The sequence below is a fragment of the Gadus chalcogrammus genome, chromosome 21, assembly GCF_026213295.1.
Source record: "Gadus chalcogrammus isolate NIFS_2021 chromosome 21, NIFS_Gcha_1.0, whole genome shotgun sequence".
NCBI lineage: Eukaryota > Metazoa > Chordata > Actinopteri > Gadiformes > Gadidae > Gadus > Gadus chalcogrammus.
The window spans coordinates 6,062,005-6,084,196 of NC_079432.1; the positions used below are offsets into that span (position 1 = coordinate 6,062,005).

General features: G+C 41.8%; 3 protein-coding genes across 4 annotated transcripts; all 3 read left to right on the forward strand.

Moving 5' to 3' along the window:
• Positions 1 to 3,890: 3,890 nt before the first annotated feature.
• On the forward strand, positions 3,891 to 6,059 carry LOC130374476 (E3 ubiquitin-protein ligase TRIM17-like). 2 transcript variants are annotated; one of them, XM_056581259.1, is made up of 6 exons: positions 3,891 to 4,451; positions 4,591 to 4,686; positions 4,771 to 5,001; positions 5,109 to 5,131; positions 5,236 to 5,354; positions 5,493 to 6,059. In XM_056581259.1, exons 1-6 carry the CDS (start codon positions 4,056 to 4,058, stop codon positions 5,972 to 5,974), a joined length of 1,347 nt encoding a protein of 448 aa, XP_056437234.1. In that variant the 5' UTR covers positions 3,891 to 4,055; the 3' UTR covers positions 5,975 to 6,059. The 2 variants fall into 2 exon arrangements, with proteins under 2 accessions (XP_056437234.1, XP_056437235.1); XM_056581260.1 differs by lacking the exon at positions 5,493 to 6,059 and having other exon boundaries at positions 5,109 to 5,328.
• Positions 6,060 to 7,281: 1,222 nt separating this feature from the next.
• Positions 7,282 to 20,158, forward strand: LOC130374925 (E3 ubiquitin-protein ligase TRIM35-like). The gene is made up of 13 exons (XM_056581905.1): positions 7,282 to 7,924; positions 8,054 to 8,149; positions 8,236 to 8,466; positions 8,574 to 8,596; positions 8,701 to 8,819; positions 8,973 to 9,456; positions 13,502 to 13,586; positions 17,746 to 18,003; positions 18,105 to 18,200; positions 18,292 to 18,522; positions 18,634 to 18,656; positions 18,767 to 18,885; positions 19,032 to 20,158. Exons 1-13 carry the CDS (start codon positions 7,529 to 7,531, stop codon positions 19,301 to 19,303), a joined length of 2,433 nt encoding a protein of 810 aa, XP_056437880.1. The 5' UTR covers positions 7,282 to 7,528; the 3' UTR covers positions 19,304 to 20,158.
• LOC130374477 (E3 ubiquitin-protein ligase TRIM35-like) lies at positions 12,304 to 15,870 on the forward strand. The gene is made up of 6 exons (XM_056581261.1): positions 12,304 to 12,754; positions 12,856 to 12,951; positions 13,043 to 13,273; positions 13,381 to 13,403; positions 13,502 to 13,620; positions 13,774 to 15,870. The coding sequence occupies exons 1-6, from the start codon at positions 12,503 to 12,505 to the stop codon at positions 14,259 to 14,261; spliced, it is 1,209 nt and encodes a 402-aa protein (XP_056437236.1). The 5' UTR covers positions 12,304 to 12,502; the 3' UTR covers positions 14,262 to 15,870.
• Positions 20,159 to 22,192: the final 2,034 nt, after the last annotated feature.

Sequence of the window (22,192 nt, forward strand, 5' to 3'; positions counted from 1 at the left end):
TGTGTGTGTGTGTGTGTGTGTGTGTGTGTGTGTGTGTGTGGTGTGTGTGTGTGTGTGTGTGTTTGTGTGTGTGTGTTTACATTGTGCTGTGTGTGATGGCATTTTGACGCCTGTGTGTGAATTTTGGTATGTGTGGGTGTATGTGTGTTTGCTAGTGTGGTGTGCTTCTTTGTATGCGTATGCTGTATGCGTATGTACGTACGTACGTACGTACGTACGTGTGTGTGTGTGTGTGTGCTTGTGAACCTGTGGGTGTATGTGTGTATGTAAACCTGTGGTTGTGCATGTGTGTGTGTGTGTGTGTGTGTGTGTGTGTGTGTGTGTGTGTGTGTGTGTGTGTGTGTGTGTGTGTGTGTGTGTTTGTGTACATGTCGGTGCGTTTGTGTCTGTATGTGTGTGTGTGTGTGTGTATGAGTGTCTGTATGTGCTATGCTATCAGCCTCCCCACTGCCTATCAGTTCCATGTTACAGTCAGGCTGGCTGACAGAGAGGTCTGCTGTGGTGAGACCGAGGCGACACCTATATTACCTCAATAGTGTCTGCATCCTCAGAGGGTCAGAGACCTAACATGCAACATCCAAACACCAGAAAGTAAACCCACTCGGGAAAGGGGAGCTAGAAGACACTGACAGGTGAATGCACTTGTGGCTTATTTATTAATATATATATATATATTTCTTCTTTTTTTTTCTGTCACCCAGCTGTCTATCCCCCCCCCCCCCCCCTCCCCCTCACCACACCCCCAGCCTCGAGGAGGAAGGGGGGTGGGGCTGCATAGGGGTGTATGTGGGGCTTAGCCCCAAAGATGTTTTAGTGGCCCAACTACCAGGGTCCCTCTGCCAAGACCCAGAGGCCCTCCGTCGCCCCTTGCCAAGGCAGGGGGGGGGGGGGGGAGCTGTGTGTCGGGGCTCAGGGGTTGGGGGCTTCGGAGAGAAAATGCCATTTAGCTCGGCGGTATTTTTAGATATGCGAGGAACTTGTGCTCCGGGCAGGGCCGAGGTGCTGACGGCGTAAAACGAGAGGACTCTTCCAGAAGTCAAGTGTCAGGGAGCGAGGATAAAAATACCCGCTGAGAGATGGACCGGGTCATTAGTGGCCAACGCGGCATGTGACATGGCAGCGTTTTCTGAGCTGATTTATGATTATTACTACACAGTTAACCCCCCCCCCCCCTCCCCCTCCCCCTCTCCTCCCCTCTGCTTCTCTCCCTCCCTCATTTTCTCCCCTCCTCCTCTTTGGCTTGCCCCCACCGGCCCCCTCCTCTCCCTTCGTCCCCAAATTGGTTTCCCAAATGGCGCGGCCCGTGTGGTTTATTTCGGGTCTGGTGAGCACATAAACAATGTCTTCTTTTTCTTTTCTTTTTTTTAAGCCGCCAAGTGCTACGGTTGGGCGGCGATATTGAATCCGAAAATGACGTTTGATTTAAAGCTGCTCACTTTTTTTTTAGAAGAAAGAGAGAGAGAGAGAGAGAGAGAGAGAGAGAGAGAGAGAGAGAGAGAGAGAGAGAGAGAGAGAGAGAGAGAGAGAGAGAGAGAGAGAGAGAGAGAGATGCATGAGTCAATGGCTGGTAATTAACTCATTGCTGGATGGTGTGTTGCTATGTAATTGGTTGTGGAGTGTGCAGGGGACAAAGAAAGGAAAAGTTTGACGCATCGTAAAGTCCTTTCCACCCCAGTGGTCAGTTACTACCTAACAATGGGTAGGCCTACTTTTCTCACCCACTATATATTCTACTGTGATGCAGTGATCCTGGACACACAATCTACTCCAGCAGTGAATAAAACTACAGAGACTGAACCAAACGTATATTACATACATTACAGTTATAACATACTTTAATAGCAGTAACTATTTTGGTTCTTGGGAGTCTCAATGTATGTCTATTGTTTTTAAGTTATTACATTTTGCATGACGTGTTTGGCAAACAGAAATCATCAATGACTATTTATTTTAATGTATTATTTAAAAAAGCCAAACTTTGTTGGTGAAACAACTAACCTTGAAAACCGCTTGGCTGATTAAGGCTGAATTTTAGAAGAATTATATGTGTTTATAACTTTCTCTCTTCCTTGCCGTCAACTATTGAAAGTTTTGGGCGGAACATTTACCGATCTTTGACGCTAACAAGGCTGACAGCTAAGTGGCACAGGGTCAGGCCGAATCGATTCCCAGTCTTTTGTCCCTGACGAGAGATCATATGCCAACCATAAGGGCGTAGCTACTTGCGGGACACTAACGTGCACCTATCTGCTGACTGCTTACGTGGTCCAATAAAACGCACGTAAACTGATCGGCGGTAAATTGAAGGCCTCCCAACTCAAACACCAACCATACACTCTGCACAGTTAAGTGTGCTGAGCAGAATTTCACCACCACCTGCCTGCTCTGTATTGCACGTGGGTTAAACAATGGGTTGAGATATCTGATGTACCCCATGGGGGCTTGTAAAGTGCTCCCTGTTTTTAAATGTTGGAATGCTGCTGGTGTTCTGTGTCAGACGTTTGTATGTCATGCTTTAAATCCTACAGCAGGGAGCAGCAGAAAAGAGTGGAACCGTACGCCAAACTAAATTGTGTGACCATTAAATGCCATAAACGGTTACATCTATGACGTGAGTGGTTCCTGACAGAAGGCTGTGTCTGTTTGTGTGCATGTGTGTGTTTCCATGTGTGTGTGTGTGTGTGTGTGTGTGTGTGTGTGTGTGTGTGTGTGTGTGTGTGTGTGTGTGTGTGTGTGTGTGTGTGTGTGTGTGTGTAAACATGAGCGTGAGAAAGTGATTTTGCGCGCGCGTGCACATGCACGTGCGGGCGCACAGGACGGCGAATGAAAGCAAGCATGTGAAGTCCCAGAAGACTCTCCCCCATGTTTGAGCAACAAGCGATTATTATATTCCTTACAGGTGCACACAGTGTATTGTGTTTCCGCATTCCCAGCCTTTGAGTGGGTGTCTCTCCGAAACCTCCAGCCAAATTAGTTTACCATCGGCTGCACTTTCCCTCCTGCTTCCAGTCTATAGCAGCTCAGGGCCGCTTTACTGCATGGCCCAGGAGACGATACTGTAGCCAGATCTAAGTCCTGTTGGCTTCATGTAGATTGAATGTTTTATGGTTAGGGTCATCAGCGTTTTAGTGCAGAAACTGGAGTCTGCCTCCTGCCCCCGAACCACAGCTTTAATACTTAGAGAAGTCCGGGGAAAGACAAATCCAGGAGACATTACCATAGCACCCCGGTGTATGTGACACACCCTGCTTCATTCACCAGGTCCAGGACCATGCCTTCTGTGTGGAGATGGTGCGGATCAGGGAAGGAAAACAGTGACTCTGTAACACACAGTGACTCTGAGAGAGAGAGAGAGAGAGAGAGAGAGAGAGAGAGAGAGAGAGAGAGAGAGAGAGAGAGAGAGAGAGAGAGAGAGAGAGATGAGAGAGAGAGAGAGAGAGAGAGAGAGAGAGAGAGAGAGAGAGAGAGAGAGCGAGAGAGAGAGGGAGAGAGAGAGAGAGAGAGAGAGAGAGAGAGAGAGAGAGAGAGAGAGAGAGAGAGAGAGAGAGAGAGAGAGAGAGAGAGAGATATGCAGGAGTCAATGGCTGGTAATTAACTTTCATTAACGCTATGTAATTTGTTCTGGAGTGTGCAGGGGACAAAGAAAGGAAAAGTTGAACACATCGTAAAATCCTGAGAGAGGTTACAATTAAAGAATATGCATCAGATGGCCACATGCAAATTGTGTGTGTGTCGAAAACATTAAACCAAACAAGTAATTTCGGTATTCACCAAAGACAGAATTGTTTGTTATCTCCCACTCCCCGATGATGTACCAGGAGAGTGCTGTTATTTCCTGGGCCAATAAAGTTGCATGGAAAAAAAATGCTCCCGCCCTTTTGCAGGTGGCACAACAACATCTACAGAAGATTGGCTTGCTTTTGTTTGCTTGTGAAGGCCATCGGGCGTTGAACAGATATGTAACAAATAAGACGAAGATTTAATATTATCCTTTAAAGTATAAGTATAATCTTCCGCAGATTCTTCATAGAAGAAGGAAACAGAAGTAGATCGAAATGGCTACGAGCTCTTCTCGTCCCGAGGAGGACTGCCTATGCCCCGTGTGCTGTGACTTTTACAGCGATCCCATCATTCTACTGTGCGGTCACAGCTTCTGCAAAAACTGCATCCAGGAATGGTGGACACAGAAAGGAAGCAAGACGTGTCCTGTCTGCAAGGAGATGTTCTCCTTGGATCGACCGCCGCGTAATCTCGCGCTAAAGAACCTGACTGAGTCGCTCAAGGAAGAGGCGTCGCGCCAGACGGCGGAGGACCTGTGTGAGACCCACGGAGAGAGCCTCAAGTTGTTCTGCGTGGACCACCAGAAGCCTATCTGTGTGATTTGCAGGGACGCAAAGGATCACAAGAAACACCAATGTGTACCCATCAATGAAGCAGCGGAAGATAACAAAGTTAGACATTGTTTTGGTTTACAAGTAGCCTAACTCAATCTGAAACTAAAGTAGGAATACGCAGGCTATCTTTTCAGATGTTGCCTGATGATTTCTAATTGTATTTGCCTCACCTAACATAAAATGATAAATGTTGCAGAAAGAACTGAGGATTGCACTGATGCACTTGAGAACCAAATTGAGCAAATTTGAAAAAGAGAAACTTGCATGTAACAAAATGTGCACCCACATTCAGGTAAGAACATAATGAATATAGTATTTGTGAAATATGTGTAATTTCATTTTTTTCTGAAGTTTATCCATTTGGCTATCATTGCAGAAACAGGCAAAGCAGACAGAAGAGAATATTAAAGGAGAATTCCAGAAACTTTACCAGTTTATGCGTGCAGAGGAGGCTGCTCGCATCGATGCATTAAGGAAAGAGGCGGCAAAGAAGAGTCAGGCCATGCAGATCAGACTCATCAATTTGATTGCTGAGACTTCATCTCTTTCCAAAACCATGAAAGCTGCAGAGACGGACCTGGAGGCTGCAGACCTCTCATTCATGAATGTGATTACTGGCTTCAATATTCTGAATTTATAATTTTACCCCTTACTAAAACCATCTCAAAGTGAAAATTAATATTTCCATTATGTTAATTTTTTTTCTACCCAAAGAACTACGACGCAATCAAAAAGAGGTAATTTCTGCCCTGGCAATTCCCGTCTGTTTTTTTTTTTCTGTATTTTCCAAGCCCAGCACCGAATGTCAGAACCCTTGCTGACTTGCTGACTGTCCCCGCAGGACCCAGTGTACCCTGCCAGACCCTGAGACTCCATCAGGGGCCCTCATCGATGAGGCCAAACACAAAGGGAACCTGCTCTTCCACGTCTGGAATAAGATGAAGAGCATCATTCGATACAGTAAGAAATAAAAAAGGAATAGTCCCTTAATCGTCATACAATTAATATTAGTATTAATAAGAGAGCCTTTTGACTGGTGTTCAACGGGTCTTTATATGTCTAAAAGTATTTTTTTATCATACTTTTCCTTCCATTTAGCACCTTTCTGTTTGGATCCCAACACTGCAATGTCTCACGTGATTGTGTCAGAGGATCTGATGAGTTTGACTAAAAACTACCAAGAAGTCCCTTCAAACCCAGAGAGATCCATGCAGAATTGTGAGGTCCTTAGCTCCACTGGGATTAGCTCAGGGATACACTCCTGGGATGTACAGTTAGGGGGTTCTTGGCATGTTGGGGTTATAACAAAAACTAAAATGGAGACCCGGGCTTGTCTCTTCCTTTACGGCAGTCAAACTTTAGCTCAATATGGCCCAGAAACTGCAGACTGTCTGATAGAAGTTGATAACATTCCTCAAAAGATCAGAGTACAGTTTGAACCGGACAAAGGAACGCTGTTGTTTTATGATCTTGATACGAAAAAATACATACATACAATTAAAAGCAAGTTCACGGGACTCTATTTCCCATTTTTCGGCGGTGATGTTAAACTCATCCCACAGTTTCTCCCTTCAGTGTAGCCTTATTATAATTGACACGTTAAAGAGGAAACATTACCTTTCTAATCGGTATTCTACCATTGAACTTCTGATTCACTGCATAAAGGAATACATTTGTTTTATTTTTATTTTATTGGCTCCACAGGAGCATTTTAACAACCAATATACATAAATTATGTATGCTCTTTTGTTTATTTTTAGTTTGAATCATTTTAAGTTCTAGATTTATTGCATGATTTACATAATTGTAAATCGTAATTGAGAATGTAATGCCAAATGTAAACCCTGACAATCTTTTGATTTGACTGATTTTACTTCACTGTATATGTACAAGGCTTACATGTATATGTTTAGAAATAATGCAGCATGTCAATGTACTCTCCGGGAGATGTTAAAGAGTGATGGTTCATTCCCATAACATGCCTGACCTCAAACCTAAATATCAGAATAGTTTGTTTGTATAGGACGTCCAAAAGACCCAGAAGAACGTTTATCCCCCTATTGACTGTTTGAAGAAACAACAATACTGTATAGTATGTTTACTGTACAATACGTCAAGGTTCTGTCTTGCATAAAACAAAATGGATGACATTGGTTTTATTGACAGTGGAAAATACAACATTTAAAGCTCTTCTCTCTAGAGAGGTTAAAAGTATACATGATCTGATACCAGAGAGAAAGGATAAGGGTTTGAGACCCGATTTCTGTCTGGGTTAGAGTCCTAGAATCTGGGTTGGAATCCCAGAGAAAGGACCATGTTCCTTAGGTTGGGTTGGAGTCCCAGAGAAAGACCTGAGTTCTGTCTGGGTTAGAGTCCTGACCTCTGTCTGGGTTGGAGTCCCAGAATAAGGCCTTTGGATCGTGGTTAGAGTTACTAGAATCCGGGTTGGAGTCCCAGAGAAAGTAGGGTCGGGTTGGAGTCCCAACGTGGGTACCAAATTCCTTTAGGTCGGGTTGGAGTCCCGACGCGGATACCAGAGAGACTGTTGATCTGATCTTAAATGCATTGCACTTTCTATTTTGCGAATTTCTTTGCATATGTTTTCTTTTACTTATCTATTATTTTATTTTATTGTTTGACAATGTTTATATGTGAAGCACTTTGAGTCTGCCTTGTGTATGAAAAGTGCTATATAAATAAAGTTGCCTTGCCTTGCCTATACATTTCAAAATGTGTGTCGAAAACATACAAAACCAACACGATTAATAATTAACCAAACCACGGTTGTTCGTTATCTTCCACTCTCCTGTGCTACCAGCAGAGTGCTGTAATATCCCTTGCCAATAAAGTTGCAGAAAAAATGAAGTCCTTCCCTTTTATTTACCGGAAGATGTTTTTGCAACGTTTTGTCAAAGTGAAAGTATAAAAGGCGATTTAGATAGCGTCAAGCCAACAACATCTACACAAGATTGGCTTGCTTTTGTTTAATTTAGGAGGCCATTGAGCGTTGAACAGATGTGTAAAAAGTTCGACAAAATTTAGTAGCCTACTATCCAATCTATTGTAAGTATCAGTATAATCTTTCTCAGATTATTTATAGAAGAAAGAAACAGAAAGAAGTAGGCTAGATCGAAATGGCTACGAGCTCTTCTCGTCCCGAGGAGGACTGCCTATGCCCCGTGTGCTGTGACTTCTACAGCGATCCCATCATTCTACTGTGTGGTCACAGCTTCTGCAAAAACTGCATTCAGGAATGGTGGACACAGAAAGGAAGCAAGACGTGTCCTGTCTGCAAGGAGATGTTTTCCTTGGATCGACCGCCGCGTAATCTCGCGCTAAAGAACGTGACTGAGTCGTTCAAGAAAGAGGCGTCACGTCAGACGGCGGAGGACCTGTGTGACACCCACGGGGAGAGGCTCAAGTTGTTCTGCATAAACCACCAGAAGCCTATCTGTGTGATTTGCCGGGACGCGAAGGACCACAAGAAACACCAATGTGTACCCATCAATGAAGCAGCGGCAGACCGCAAACTGAGACATTGTTTTGGTTACAATTAACTCAACCTGAAACTAAAATAGACATGCTATCTTTTGAGATGTAGCCTGATTGATTTTCTAATTGTATTTGCCTCACCTAACATAAAATGATAAATGTTGCAGAAAGAACTGAGGATTGCACTGATGCACTTGAGAACCAAATTGAGCAAATTTGAAGAAGAGAAACTTACATGTAACAAAATGTGCACCCACATTCAGGTAAGAACATACTATAAATAGTTTATTTGTGAAATATGTGTAATTTCATTTTTTTCTGAAGTTTATCCATTTGGCTATCATTGCAGAAACAGGCAAAGCAGACAGAAGAGAATATTAAAGGAGAATTCCAGAAACTTTACCAGTTTCTGCGTGCAGAGGAGGCTGCTCGCATCAATGGACTAAGGAAAGAGGCGGCAAAGAAGAGTCAGGCCATGCAGATCAGAGGCATCAATTTGATTGCTGAGACTTCCTCTCTTTCCAAAACCATGAAAGCTGCAGAGACAGACCTGGAGGCTGCAGACCTCTCCTTCATGCTTGTGATTATTTGCTTCAATATTCTGAATTTATAATTTTACCCATTACTAAAACCATCTCAAAGTGAAAATAAATATTTCCAATTTGTTAATTTTTTTTCTACCCAAAGAACTACGACGCAATCAAAAAGAGGTAATTTCTGCCCTGGCAATTCCCGTCTGTTTTTTTTTTTCTGTATTTTCCAAGCCCAGCACCGAATGTCAGAACCCTTGCTGACTTGCTGACTGTCCCCGCAGGACCCAGTGTACCCTGCCAGACCCTGAGACTCCATCAGGGGCCCTCATCGATGAGGCCAAACACAGAGGGAACCTGCTCTTCCACGTCTGGAAGAATATGAAGAGCATAATTCAATACAGTAAGAAATAAAAGATGAATAGCCCCTTAATCAATAATACTATTCATATCAGAATAAATGATAAGAAGCCTTTTGATTTGTGTTCAACTGCACTTTACATGTCTAAAAGTGTCCTACATCTTTTTTTTTCATTATAATTTTTCTTCCATTTAGCACCTTTCTGTTTGGATCCCAACACTGCAAAATCCAACATGATTGTGTCTGAGGATTTGATGAGTTTGACAATAAACAACGAAAGTCCAGAAGTCCCTTCAAACCCAGAGCGATGCTTTGGGCATGCTCATGTCCTTGGCTCCACTGGGATTAGCTCTGGGATACATTTCTGGGATGTACAGTTAGGGGATAATTGCGAAGTTGGGGTTATAACAAAAACTAAAGAGGAGACCCGGGCTAGTCTCTTCGTCCACGACAGTCTCGTTGTAGGTCAGCATAGTCCAGAAAATGAAGACTATCCGATTGCAGTTGATCACTTTCCTAAAAACATCAGAGTACAGTTTGAACATGACAAAGGAACGCTGTTGTTTTATGACCTTGACACAAAAAAAGACCTCCCTACAATTACACACAAGTTCACAGGAGTCTATTTCCCATTTTTCCGTGGTGATGTTAAACTTATCCCACAGTGCTCCCCATTAGTGTAGCCTCATGGTAATAGACACATTAAAGAGGAAACATGACCTTTCTAATCTGTATTCTGCCATTATTGATTCACTGCATAAAGGAATACATTTGTGTTTATTGGTTCCACAGGAACATTTTGTTAATACCAAATGTATCACAAATGATCTATGATCTTTGGTTTATTTTTTGTTTGAATCATTTTAAGTTGTAGATTTATTGTCTGATTTACATAATTGTAAGACATAATTGAGTATGTAATGCCAAATATAAACCCTGACAATCTTTTGATGTTACTGATTTTACTTCCCTGTTTATGTACAAGGTTTACATGTATATGTTTAGAAATAATGTGGCATGTCAATGTACTGTCCGGGTACAAAGAGTGATGGTTAATTCCCATAACATGCCTGTCTTCAAACCTAAATGACAGAATAGTTTGTTTGTATAGGACGTCCAACAAGACCCAGAAGAACGTTTAAGCCCCCTATCGCCTTTTTGAAGAAACAGCAATACTGTATAGTGTGTATACTGTACAATATGTCAAGGTTCTTTCTTGCCAAACAAAATGGATGACATAGTTTTTTTTGACAGTGGAAAATACAACATTTTAAGTTCTTTCAGCATTAAAATGCGTTTTGATGACATTTCTAGCGATAAATGCACGTTTTATTACGTAATCTTGAGTCAGTGAATGTATATGACATTTAGTATGTTAGTTAATGCAACATTTTCTATTGCTGCCATGGTGATTCTTATGAATGCTACTATCCCTTAAACCACTCAGCTTGCATGTTGTTTTAATCAATGTCTTTGCGTTGTGTAGTCATCTGGGGTCTCATTTATAACCGTTGCGTACGCACAAAACGGGGCTGAAATTGGCGTACGTGACTTTCCACGCCAAGGTTGTGATCTATAAAAAAACAACTTGACGGGAGAATGTGCGCAGCCCTAAGCAAACTCTGACCCATGCGTACGCATGGTTTGGAGGAAAAGGACAATTGGCAACACAGATGGTGTGGTGTTGAATTGAAGTCAGACAGAAGAATTGTAGAGTGAGAAGAACGATTAAGTTTTATCATCGCCCTTCAAAAATTTAATTTCAACCCGTATCATGCGTTAAATCTATGTAATCAGAATAATTTAAGTCAACTTCGTTATTTCTCAGTTATAACTCCAGAAACATCTCCTTAGAATAGAAATGAAAAAAAACCTCTATATTTAATCCCGTCATTCCATACTGTCCACTGAAGGCGCGACTGCATGGAATAAAGCATCTGTCCAACATGTGTCAATAACATAATATTTTTATGTGACACTGTAAACACATAATCAAATGTCAATTAAATCCCAAGTGTGGAAAACCAAGCCACACTCCTCATCACAATCGTTGTCCGTTACTCTTGATGCTTTTCATGACAAATCAGGCATTAAAAATGGGTTATGTTCAAGAACATTTTACGTGGGTGTTTACAAACTGATTATCCAAGGTGTTCTCGGTCAGTCTTATTACCGTAACCCTATAAATACAGAGGTGAGCGCCGTGGTAATGCTGCACCATATGGCACTTCTGGCGGACCATGCAAATGGCAGGATTCGGAGGGAGAGGGTATTTAGGGACCATAACGATTTATTGGTAGGTAGGCTAGCCTACATAAAAATATGTAACTTTATGTCAGACCACTTCTTTTTTAATTCTGGGACTGTGCGCTCCGTGTTACTGACAGAGTTCACTGCTGCAGCAACATGTTGCCACTCACTCTGCTGATTGTTGTTGAGGATCCCAATCCCGTGACCGCCGAACAAAACTACTTTTCGGGCCTCCATCTCACCCACAAGTGTCTCCACTTCCACCTCCCTGAAATTTCGCTTTTTTGCTTTCCTCAGTCCTTCTGCCATTGTTTCCGACAAGACATAATACTTGCATCTGAGTCTGTTTTATATGCAGATCGCATTCATGAGGTCATTTGCATTGGCCATGTATAGTTAAAGAGGGGCGTGTACAGGGCGGAACGTGAAGCTGATGCATCTGCGCACACTTGTAGGCACTCTGTGATTTATTAAGCAAAGATTGCGTACGGTGTGCATACGCAGGGTTTTATAAATCGGAATATTTTTTGCCGCACGCAAAACTTGGCTTTTTGGCGTACGTACACTTTTAGTAACGATCCCACGCACAGTTTTATAAATGAGACCCCTGAGCTGTTGTGTTGAATGCAATTTGATCAAGGGACCCACGGATGACATTTATTCTTCTTTGGGATTAGGGGAAAGTGTTTTTGTGGGACAGAGCGGAAGTTCACGTTCGCTCTGCTTCCGCTGAAATAATCCATTCCTATATAAAAATAAAAACAAAATACATTTTGTTGGACAAGATGATCATGACACATTAAAACCGTTATTGGAGGATGTTCTGTCAATAAAAACGTATATTTTCGAGTGATCCAGGGATGACATATGTTCTTCTTCTTTGGGACGGATTAGGCCGACTTGTTTTTTGTGGGCCAACCAGGAAGTTTATTTTTGCTTTACTTCTAGCCGAAAATCGGCTCCAAAGCTTAATTTTATTCTTTCTTTTCTTTATCAAGATATGACAAATGAATGCCCCCTTCAATGTTTTTGAAGCGTCAATACAATCAATAGAGCAAAAGGCAGACGTCAAACATTTTAAAAGCCTGTTGAGGTTGAAATTAAAGAATAATAATAGTAATAATAAACCATAGGCACAGTTGTTGGTTGTCCCTCTCTCCTAAACTATGCCAGGATAGTTCAGTAATTTCCTGTTCCAATAAAGTTGCAGAGAAAAAAAAGGTTCCTTCCCCCTTGGAAGCATTTACAGGAAGATGATGTTGCATCATTTTCAAGCGAGAGTACAAAGGGATTATGAGAGCGTCAAGCCGAACAACATCTACACAATATTGGCTTGCTTTTGTTTGCTTTCGAATGCCATCGAGAATTGAACAGATGTGTTAAGAAATAAGACAAATATTTATCATTATCCTTTTAATTATAGGTAGAAACTTTCTTAGATTCTTTATAGAAGAAGAAAACAGATGTAGTTTGAAATGGGTAAGAGCTCTTCTCGTCCCGAGGAGGTCAATCGACCGCCATGTGTTCTTGAGCTGAAGAACGTGACTGAGTCGCTCAAGGAAGAGGCGTCGTGCCAGACGGCAGAGGACCTGTGTGAAACCCACGGGGAGAGGCTGAAGTTGTTTTGCGTGGACCACCAGAAGCCTATCTGTGTGATTTGCAGGGACGCAAACGATCACAAGAAACACCAATATGTACCCATCAATGAAGCAGCGGCAGACAGCAAAGTGAGACATTGTTTTGAGTTCCAATTAACTCCACCAATTAACTCTACAATTGATTTTTAATTGTATTTGCCTCACCTAACATAAGATGATACATTTTGCAGAAAGAACTGAGGATTGCAGTGATGCATTTGAGAACCAAATGGAGCAAATCTGACGAAGAGAAACTGACATGTGACAAAATGTGCAGCCATATTCAGGTAAGAACAAACTGAATATCCATGCAACTATTTGTAAAATATGTGTGATTCCATTTCTTTCTTAAGTTTATCCATTGGGCTATCTTTGCAGAAACAGGCAGAGCAGACAGAAGAGAATATTAAAGGAGAATTCCAGAAAATTTACAAGTTTCTGCGTGCAGAGGAGGCTGCTCGCATCGATGCACTAAGGAAAGAGGCGGAAAAGAAGAGTCAGGCCATGCAGATCAGACGCGCCAATCTGATTGCTGAGAATTCCTCTATTTCCAAAACAGTGAAAGCTGCAGAGACAGACCTGGAGGCTGCAGACCTCTCATTCATGCTTGTGATTATTTTCTTCAATATTCTGAATTAATACTTCACCTGTTACTATAACCATTTCAAAGTGAAACAATATTTCCAATAACCATTTGTTTTGCCCTCTAACCAAAGAACTACGAAGCAATCAAAAATAGGTAATTTCTGCCCTGGCAATTCCTCTCCATTTTTATTTTCCAAGCAAGCACAGCACCGATTGTTAGAACCCTTGCTGACTTGCTGACTGTCCCCGCAGGGCCCAGTGTACCCTGCCAGACCCTGAGACTCCATCAGGGGCCCTCATCGATGAGGCCAAACACAGAGGGAACCTGCTCTTCCACGTCTGGAAGAATATGAAGAGCATAATTCAATACAGTAAGAAATAAAAGATGTATAGCCCCTTAATCAATAATACTATTCATATCAGAATAAATGATAAGAAGCCTTTTGATTTGTGTTCAACTGCACTTTACATGTCTAAAAGTATCCTACATCTTTTTTTTTCATTATAATTTTTCTTCCATTTAGCACCTTTCTGTTTGGATCCCAACACTGCAAAATCCAACATGATTGTGTCTGAGGATTTGATGAGTTTGACAATAAACAACGAAAGTCCAGAAGTCCCTTCAAACCCAGAGCGATGCTTTGGGCATGCTCATGTCCTTGGCTCCACTGGGATTAGCTCTGGGATACATTTCTGGGATGTACATTTGGGGGATAATTGCGAAGTTGGGGTTATAACAAAATCTAAAGAGGAGACCCGGGCTAGTCTCTTCGTCCACGACAGTCTTGTTGTAGGTCAACATAGTCCAGAAAATGAAGACTATCCGATAGCAGTTGATCACTTTCCTAAAAACATCAGAGTACAGTTTGGACATGACAAAGGAACGCTGTTGTTTTATGACCTTGACACAAAAAAAGACCTACATACAATTACACACAAGTTCACAGGAGTCTATTTCCCATTTTTCCGTGGTGATGTTAAACTTATCCCACAGTGCTCCCCATTAGTGTAGCCTCATGGTAATAGACACATTAAAGAGGAAACATGACCTTTCTAATCTGTATTCTGCCATTATTGATTCACTGCATAAAGGAATACATTTGTGTTTATTGGTTCCACAGGAACATTTTGTTAATACCAAATGTATCACAAATGATCTATGATCTTTGGTTTATTTTTTGTTTGAATCATTTTAAAGTTGTAGATTTATTGTCTGATTTACATAATTGTAAGACATAATTGAGAATGTAATGCCAAATATAAACCCTGACAATCTTTTGATGTTACTAATTTTACTTCCCTGTTTATGTACAAGGTTAACATGTATATGTTTAGAAATAATGTGGCATGTCAATGTACTCTCCGGGTACACAGAGTGATGGTTCATTCCCATAACATGCCTGTCTTCAAACCTAAATGACAGAATAGTTTGTTTGTATAGGACGTCCAACAAGACCCAGAAGAACGTTTAAGCCCCCTATCGCCTTTTTGAAGAAACAGCAATACTGTATAGTGTGTATACTGTACAATATGTCAAGGTTCTTTCTTGCCAAACAAAATGGATGACATAGTTTTTTTTGACAGTGGAAAATACAACATTTTAAGTTCTTTCAGCATTAAAATGCGTTTTGATGACATTTCTAGCGGTAAATGCACGTTTTATTACGTAATCTTGAGTCAGTGAATGTATATGACATTTAGTATGTTAGTTAATGCAACATTTTCTATTGCTGCCATGGTGATTCTTATGAATGCTACTATCCCTTAAACCACTCAGCTTGCATGTTGTTTTAATCAATGTCTTTGCGTTGTGTAGTCATCTGGGGTCTCATTTATAACCGTTGCGTACGCACAAAACGGGGCTGAAATTGGCGTACGTGACTTTCCACGCCAAGGTTGTGATCTATAAAAAAACAACTTGACGGGAGAATGTGCGCAGCCCTAAGCAAACTCTGACCCATGCGTACGCATGGTTTGGAGGAAAAGGACAATTGGCAACACAGATGGTGTGGTGGTGAATTGAAGTCAGACAGAAGAATTGTAGAGTGAGAAGAACGATTAAGTTCTATCATCGCCCTTCAAAAATTTAATTTCAACCCGTATCATGCGTTAAATCTATGTAATCAGAATAATTTAAGTCAACTTCGTTATTTCTCAGTTATAACTCCAGAAACATCTCCTTAGAATAGAAATGAAAAAAAAACCTCTATATTTAATCCCGTCATTCCATACTGTCCACTGAAGGCGCGACTGCATGGAATAAAGCATCTGTCCAACATGTGTCAATAACATAATATTTTTATGTGACACTGTAAACACATAATCAAATGTCAATTAAATCCCAAGTGTGGAAAACCAAGCCACACTCCTCATCACAATCGTTGTCCGTTACTCTTGATGCTTTTCATGACAAATCAGGCATTAAAAATGGGTTATGTTCAAGAACATTTTACGTGGGTGTTTACAAACTGATTATCCAAGGTGTTCTCGGTCAGTCTTATTACCGTAACCCTATAAATACAGAGGTGAGCGCCGTGGTAATGCTGCACCATATGGCACTTCTGGCGGACCATGCAAATGGCAGGATTCGGAGGGAGAGGGTATTTAGGGACCATAACGATTTATTGCTAGGTAGGCTAGCCTACATAAAAATATGTAACTTTATGTCAGACCACTTCTTTTTTAATTCTGTGACTGTGCGCTCCGTGTTACTGACAGAGTTCACTGCTGCAGCAACATGTTGCCACTCACTCTGCTTTTTGTTGTTGGCGATCCCAATCCCGTGACCGCCGAACAAAACTACTTTTCGGGCCTCCATCTCACCCACAAGTGTCTCCACTTCCACCTCCGTGAAATTTCGCTTTTTTGCTTTTCTCAGTCCTTCTGCCATTGTTTCCGACAAGACATAATACTTGCATCTGTGGCCCCGTCCACACGAAGCCGAAACAGGCGAAACCGTTACGGTTTCGATCTATCCGGTTTCGCAGTATCTCCGTAAAGACGAAGCCAAGCGAAACCGGGTAGATCTGTAGAAACGCTGAGGTACACATTCCAGGCCCATAAGGGGCGCTGCTTCTGCTACAGAAATCCTTGTTGTTGTGAGTTCTGAGACTCCGCGGGCTTAACAGTCATTGGCTAGAGGGTCGAGGGGTGGGGCGATGACGTCATGGTTTACGGTTTCAGTCGGTTTCAGGCGTCCACACGAATCCAAAACGAAACCGGGTCGATTTGAAACCACCTCCGAGGGTGGTTTCAGAAGTTTGCGGTTTCGGTCAGCGGATTCGCCGGCTTCGTGTGGACGGAAGGCCAAACCGTACAAGACCTTTGTGGTTTCGCCATGAAATGGGCTTCGTGTGGACGGCGCCTGAGTCTGTTTTATATGCAGATCGCATTCATGAGGTAATTTGCATTGACCATGTATGGTTAAAAAGGGGCGTGTACAGGGCGGAACGTGAAGCTGATTCATCTGCGCACACTTGTAGGCACTCTGTGATTTATAAAGCAAAGATTGCGTACGGTGTGCTTGCGCAGGGTTTTATAAATCTGAATATTTTTTGGCGCACGCAAAACTTGGCTTTTTGGCGTACGTACACTTTTAGTAACGATCCCACGCACAGTTTTATAAATGAGACCCCTGAGCTGTTGTGTTAAATGCAATTTGATCAAGGGACCCTCGGATGACATTTATTCTTCTTTGGGATTAGGGGAAAGTGTTTTTGTGGGACAGAGCGGAAGTTCACGTTCGCTCTGCTTCCGCTGAAATAATCCATTCCTATATAAAAATAAAAACAAAATACATTTTGTTGGACAAGATGATCATGACACATTAAAACCGTTATTGGAGGATGTTCTGTCAATAAAAACGTATATTTTCGAGTGATCCAGGGATGACATATGTTCTTCTTCTTTGGGACGGATTAGGCCGACTTGTTTTTTGTGGGCCAACCAGGAAGTTTATTTTTGCTTTACTTCTAGCCGAAAATCGGCTCCAAAGCTGAATTTTCTTCTTTCTTTTCTTTATCAAGATATGACAAATGAATGCCCCCTTCAATGTTTTTGAAGCGTCAATACAATCAATAGAGCAAAAGGCAGACGTCAAACATTTTAAAAGCCTGTTGAGGTTGAAATTAAAGAATAATAATAGTAATAATAAACCATAGGCACAGTTGTTGGTTGTCCCACTCTCCCAAGCTATGCCAGGATAGTTCAGTAATTTCCTGTTCCAATAAAGTTGCAGAGAAAAAAAAGGTTCCTTCCCCCTTGGAAGCATTTACAGGAAGATGATGTTACATAATTTTCAAGCGAGAGTACAAAGGGATTATGAGAGCGTCAAGCCGAACAACATCTACACAATATTGGCTTGCTTTTGTTTGCTTTCAAATGCCATCGAGAATTGAACAGATGTGTTAAGAAATAAGACAAATATTTATTATTATCCTTTTAATTATAGGTAGAAACTTTCTTAGATTCTTTATAGAAGAAGAAAACAGATGTAGTTTGAAATGGGTAAGAGCTCTTCTCGTCCCGAGGAGGACAATCGACCGCCATGTGTTGTTGAGCTGAAGAACGTGACTGAGTCGCTCAAGGAAGAGGCGTCGTGCCAGACGGCGGAGGACCTGTGTGAAACCCACGGGGAGAGGCTGATGTTGTTTTGCGTGGACCACCAGAAGCCTATCTGTGTGATTTGCAGGGAAGCAAAGGATCACAAGAAACACCAATGTGTACCCATCAATGAAGCAGCGGCAGACAGCAAAGTGAGGCATTGTTTTGAGTTCCAATTAACTCCACCAATTAACTCTACAATTGATTTTTAATTGTATTTGCCTCACCTAACATAAGATGATACATTTTGCAGAAAGAACTGAAGATTGCACTGATGCATTTGAGAATCAAATGGAGCAAATTTTACGAAGAGAAACTGACATGTGAAGAAATGTACAGCCATATTCAGGTAAGAACAAACTGAATATCCATGCAACTATTTGTAAAATATGTGTGATTCCATTTCTTTCTTAAGTTTATCCATTTGGCTATCTTTGCAGAAACAGGCAGAGCAGACAGAAGAGAATATTAAAGGAGAATTCCAGAAACTTTACCAGTTTCTGCGTGCAGAGGAGGCTGCTCGCATCGATGGACTAAGGAAAGAGGCGGAAAAGAAGTGTCAGGCCATGCAGATCAGACGCGCCAATCTGATTGCTGAGGCTTCCTCTATTTCCAAAACCGTGAAAGCTGCAGAGAAGGACCTGGAGGCTGCAGACCTCTCATTCATGATTGTGATTACTGGCTTAAATATTCATGAATTTATAATTTTACCCGTTACTATAACTATCTCAAAGTAAAAAATATTATTTCCAATAACAGTTTATTTTGTTCTCTACCCAAAGAACTACGACTCAATCAAAAAGAGGTAATTTCTGCCCTGGCAATTCCCGTCCATTTTTATTTTCCAAGCCCAGCACCGATGACTTGCTGACTTGCTGACTTGCTGACTTGCTGACTTGCTGACTGTCCCCGCAGGGCCCAGTGTACCCTGCCAGACCCTGAGACTCCATCAGGGGCCCTCATCGATGAGGCCAAACACAGAGGGAACCTGCTCTTCCACGTCTGGAAGAAGATGAAGAGCATCATTCAATACAGTAAGAAATAAAAAATGAATAGCCCCTTAATCGTCATACAATTAATGTTAGTATTAATACCAAAGCCTTTTGACTTGTATCAACTGGACTTTACTCGTCTAAAAGTACCATACATCCTTTTTGTGCATACTTTTCCTTCCATATAGCACCTTTCTGTTTGGATCCAAACACTGCCCACAGGATTGTGTCAAAGGATTTGATGAGTTTGACGATAAACTTCGGAAGTCGAGTAGTCCCTTCAAACCCAGAGAGACGTATGCAGGTTGATGTCCTTGGCTCCACTGGGATTAGCTCAGGGATACACTCCTGGGATGTACAGTTAGGGGATAGTTGGCAAATTGGGGTTACGACAAAAGATAACGATGAGACACAGGCTGGTTTCTTCACCTGCAGTACCTTAATGGTGAATGTACACTAGGACGTTCCGGTTATGGCCCTTTAATAAGAGCCGAGTACTTTCCTAAGAAGATCAGAGTACAATTTGAACAGGACAAAGGAAAGTTGTTGTTTTATGATCTTGATTTGAAAAAATAGATAAGTACAATTACACGCAAGTTCACAGGAGTCTATTTCCCATTTTTCAGTGGTAATGTTAAACTTATCCCACAATGCCTCCCATTGGTGTAGCCTTATGGTAATAGACACGTAAAGGAGGAAACATGACCTTTCTAATTGGTTTTCTACCATTAACCTACTGATTCACTACAGACAGGAATACATTTGTGTTTATTGGCTCCACATCACAAATTATCGTATTCTTCTTGTTTAAATAATTTTAAGTTTTAGATTGATGGTATTAATACCATATTTGTAAATCATAATTGAGAATGTATTGCAAAATGTAAACCCTGACAATCTTTTGATTTTACTGATTTTACTTCACTGTATATGTACAAGGCTTACATGTATATGTTTAGAAATAATGCAGCAAGTCAATGTACTCTCCGGGTACAAAGAGTGATGGTTAGTTCCCATAACATGCCTGTCCTCAAACCTAAATGACAGAATAGGTTGTTTGTATAGGACATCTAAAAAGACCCAGAAGAACGTTTAAACCCCCTATCGACTGTTCGTAGAAACAGCAATAATGTATAGTATGTATACTGTACCATATGTCAAGGTTCTTTCTTGCCAAACAAAATGGATGACATTGTTTTTTTTGACAGTGGGAAATACAACATTTTAAGTTCTTTCAGCAATCAAATGCGTTTTGATAACATTTCTAGTGATAAATGCATGTTTTATTTCGTAATCTTGAGTCAGTGAATGTATATGACGTTTAGTTTGTTAGTTAATGCAACGTTTTCTATTGTTGCCATGGTGATTCGTATGGATGCTACCATCCCTTAAACCACTCAGCTTGCATGTTGTTTTAATCAATGTCTTTGCGTTGTGTAGTCATCTGAGCGGTTGTGTTAAGTGCAATTTGATCAAGTGACCCACATTTATTCTTCTTTGGGATTCGGGGAACGTGTTTTTGTGTGATAGAATGGACATTCATGTTTGCTCTGCTTCCGCTGAAAAAATCCATTCCTGTATAAAAATATAAACAAAATACATATTGTTTAACAAGATGATCATGACACACGTTGTTGGATGATGTTCTTTCAATAAAAACGTATATTTTCGAGTGATCCAGGGATGTCTTTTCTTCTTCTCTGGGACAGACTGGGCCAACCTGTTTTGTTTGCCAACCAGGAAGTTTATGTTCGCTTTGCTTCTGCCAAAAATCAGTTTCAAAGCTTAATTTTATGCATATATTTTGTTTATAAAGATAAACATGACAAATAAATAGCCCCTTAAATGTTTTTGAAGCATCAGTAAAGTAAAAAGCAGACGTAATTAAATTTAAAAGGCTACTAAAATTATCAACATCTCTCATACAATTAGTGACGCAAACACTTATTGTGTGGGGCACTGAATAACTTGGCGATACAGAGACGTCTATTCTCTTTTATATGAATCAGGGCGTTAAGGTTAACTCAAATGAGCAATAATATACTATCAATCTAGCCCTACAGGAAGTGAAGTACTTAGTAGGCAACCTAAAGGTCAAGGACACTTGGCAGTGAGCTGGAGTCCTGGGGTCTGTTTTATATGAAAGAGGGGCCTCAAGGATATATACCCAATAAATACTCATACGTATTCACAAAAAGTGACAAAAAGTGATGGGCAGATTTAAAAACTTGACACAGCCCCAAGCAATTATCAATCACTACAATGATTACTAAATGAATATGGGTCCAATACAAACACATGAAGATAACCATGCCAAACACTAGTCACAGTGTATTAACACACGTGCATGGTTACCGACACACACGTATGTATGCTCACATACAATCACTCTTTAATGCGGGCGTTTTTTGTGTTCCATCTGTTCCTTGTTTGCTAGTCCCTCTTGGTCACTCTTTGCTCATTATACTGTGGTCTGGATACCTTCAAGTAGCAGAACACCAAGTGCAGGCTCCTGCTGTCGTCGTCTCTCTCTCTCTCTCTCTCTCTCACATTATCTTGCCCTCCCTCTCTCTATCATGTTGTGCTTGGCAGAGGTGCAGTGTTTGGTTAGAGACTATCACTCGGAAGAAAGTTGGGGCAGCAAGCGTCCTGGGCAATCATAATCACAGACAAATGCTTCTGGACGCACGTGCACACACACACACACACACACACACACACACACACACACACACACACACGCACGCACGCACACACACACACACACACACACACACACACACACACACACACACACACACACACACACACACACACACACACACACACACACACACACACACACACACACACACACACACACACACACACTCAGGACCTCACAGGAGGACAGAGAGTGGAGGAGGAGGAGGAGGAGGAGGAGGAGGAGGGGGAGGGGAAGGAGGAGGAGGAGGAGGAGGAGGAGGGGGAGGTGGAGGAGGAGGAGGAGGAGGAGGTGGAGGAGGAGGAGGAGGAGGAGGAGGATGGGGAGATGGAGGAGGAGGTGGAGGAGGAGGATGAGGAGTAGGAGGTGGAGGAGGAAGGAAGAAGGAGAGGGAACGGAGGAACAGCAGAGGAGAATACAGGAGGAGTAATGAAAAGGGGACAAGGATGGACAAAGGAGAGAGGGAGAGAAGGAGAGAAGGGGAAGCGTGGGTGAGTGATGAACAGGTGAAATGGAGGAGGAAAACAAGGGGAATTAGGAACAGAGAGATCAGGGTTCAGAGAGGAGGCTCCCAGCCAATCAGGTGCTATTGTTCTTCTCATACCCGTCGAGCCACAGCCAAAGGATATTGAAGGTCATGCTGAT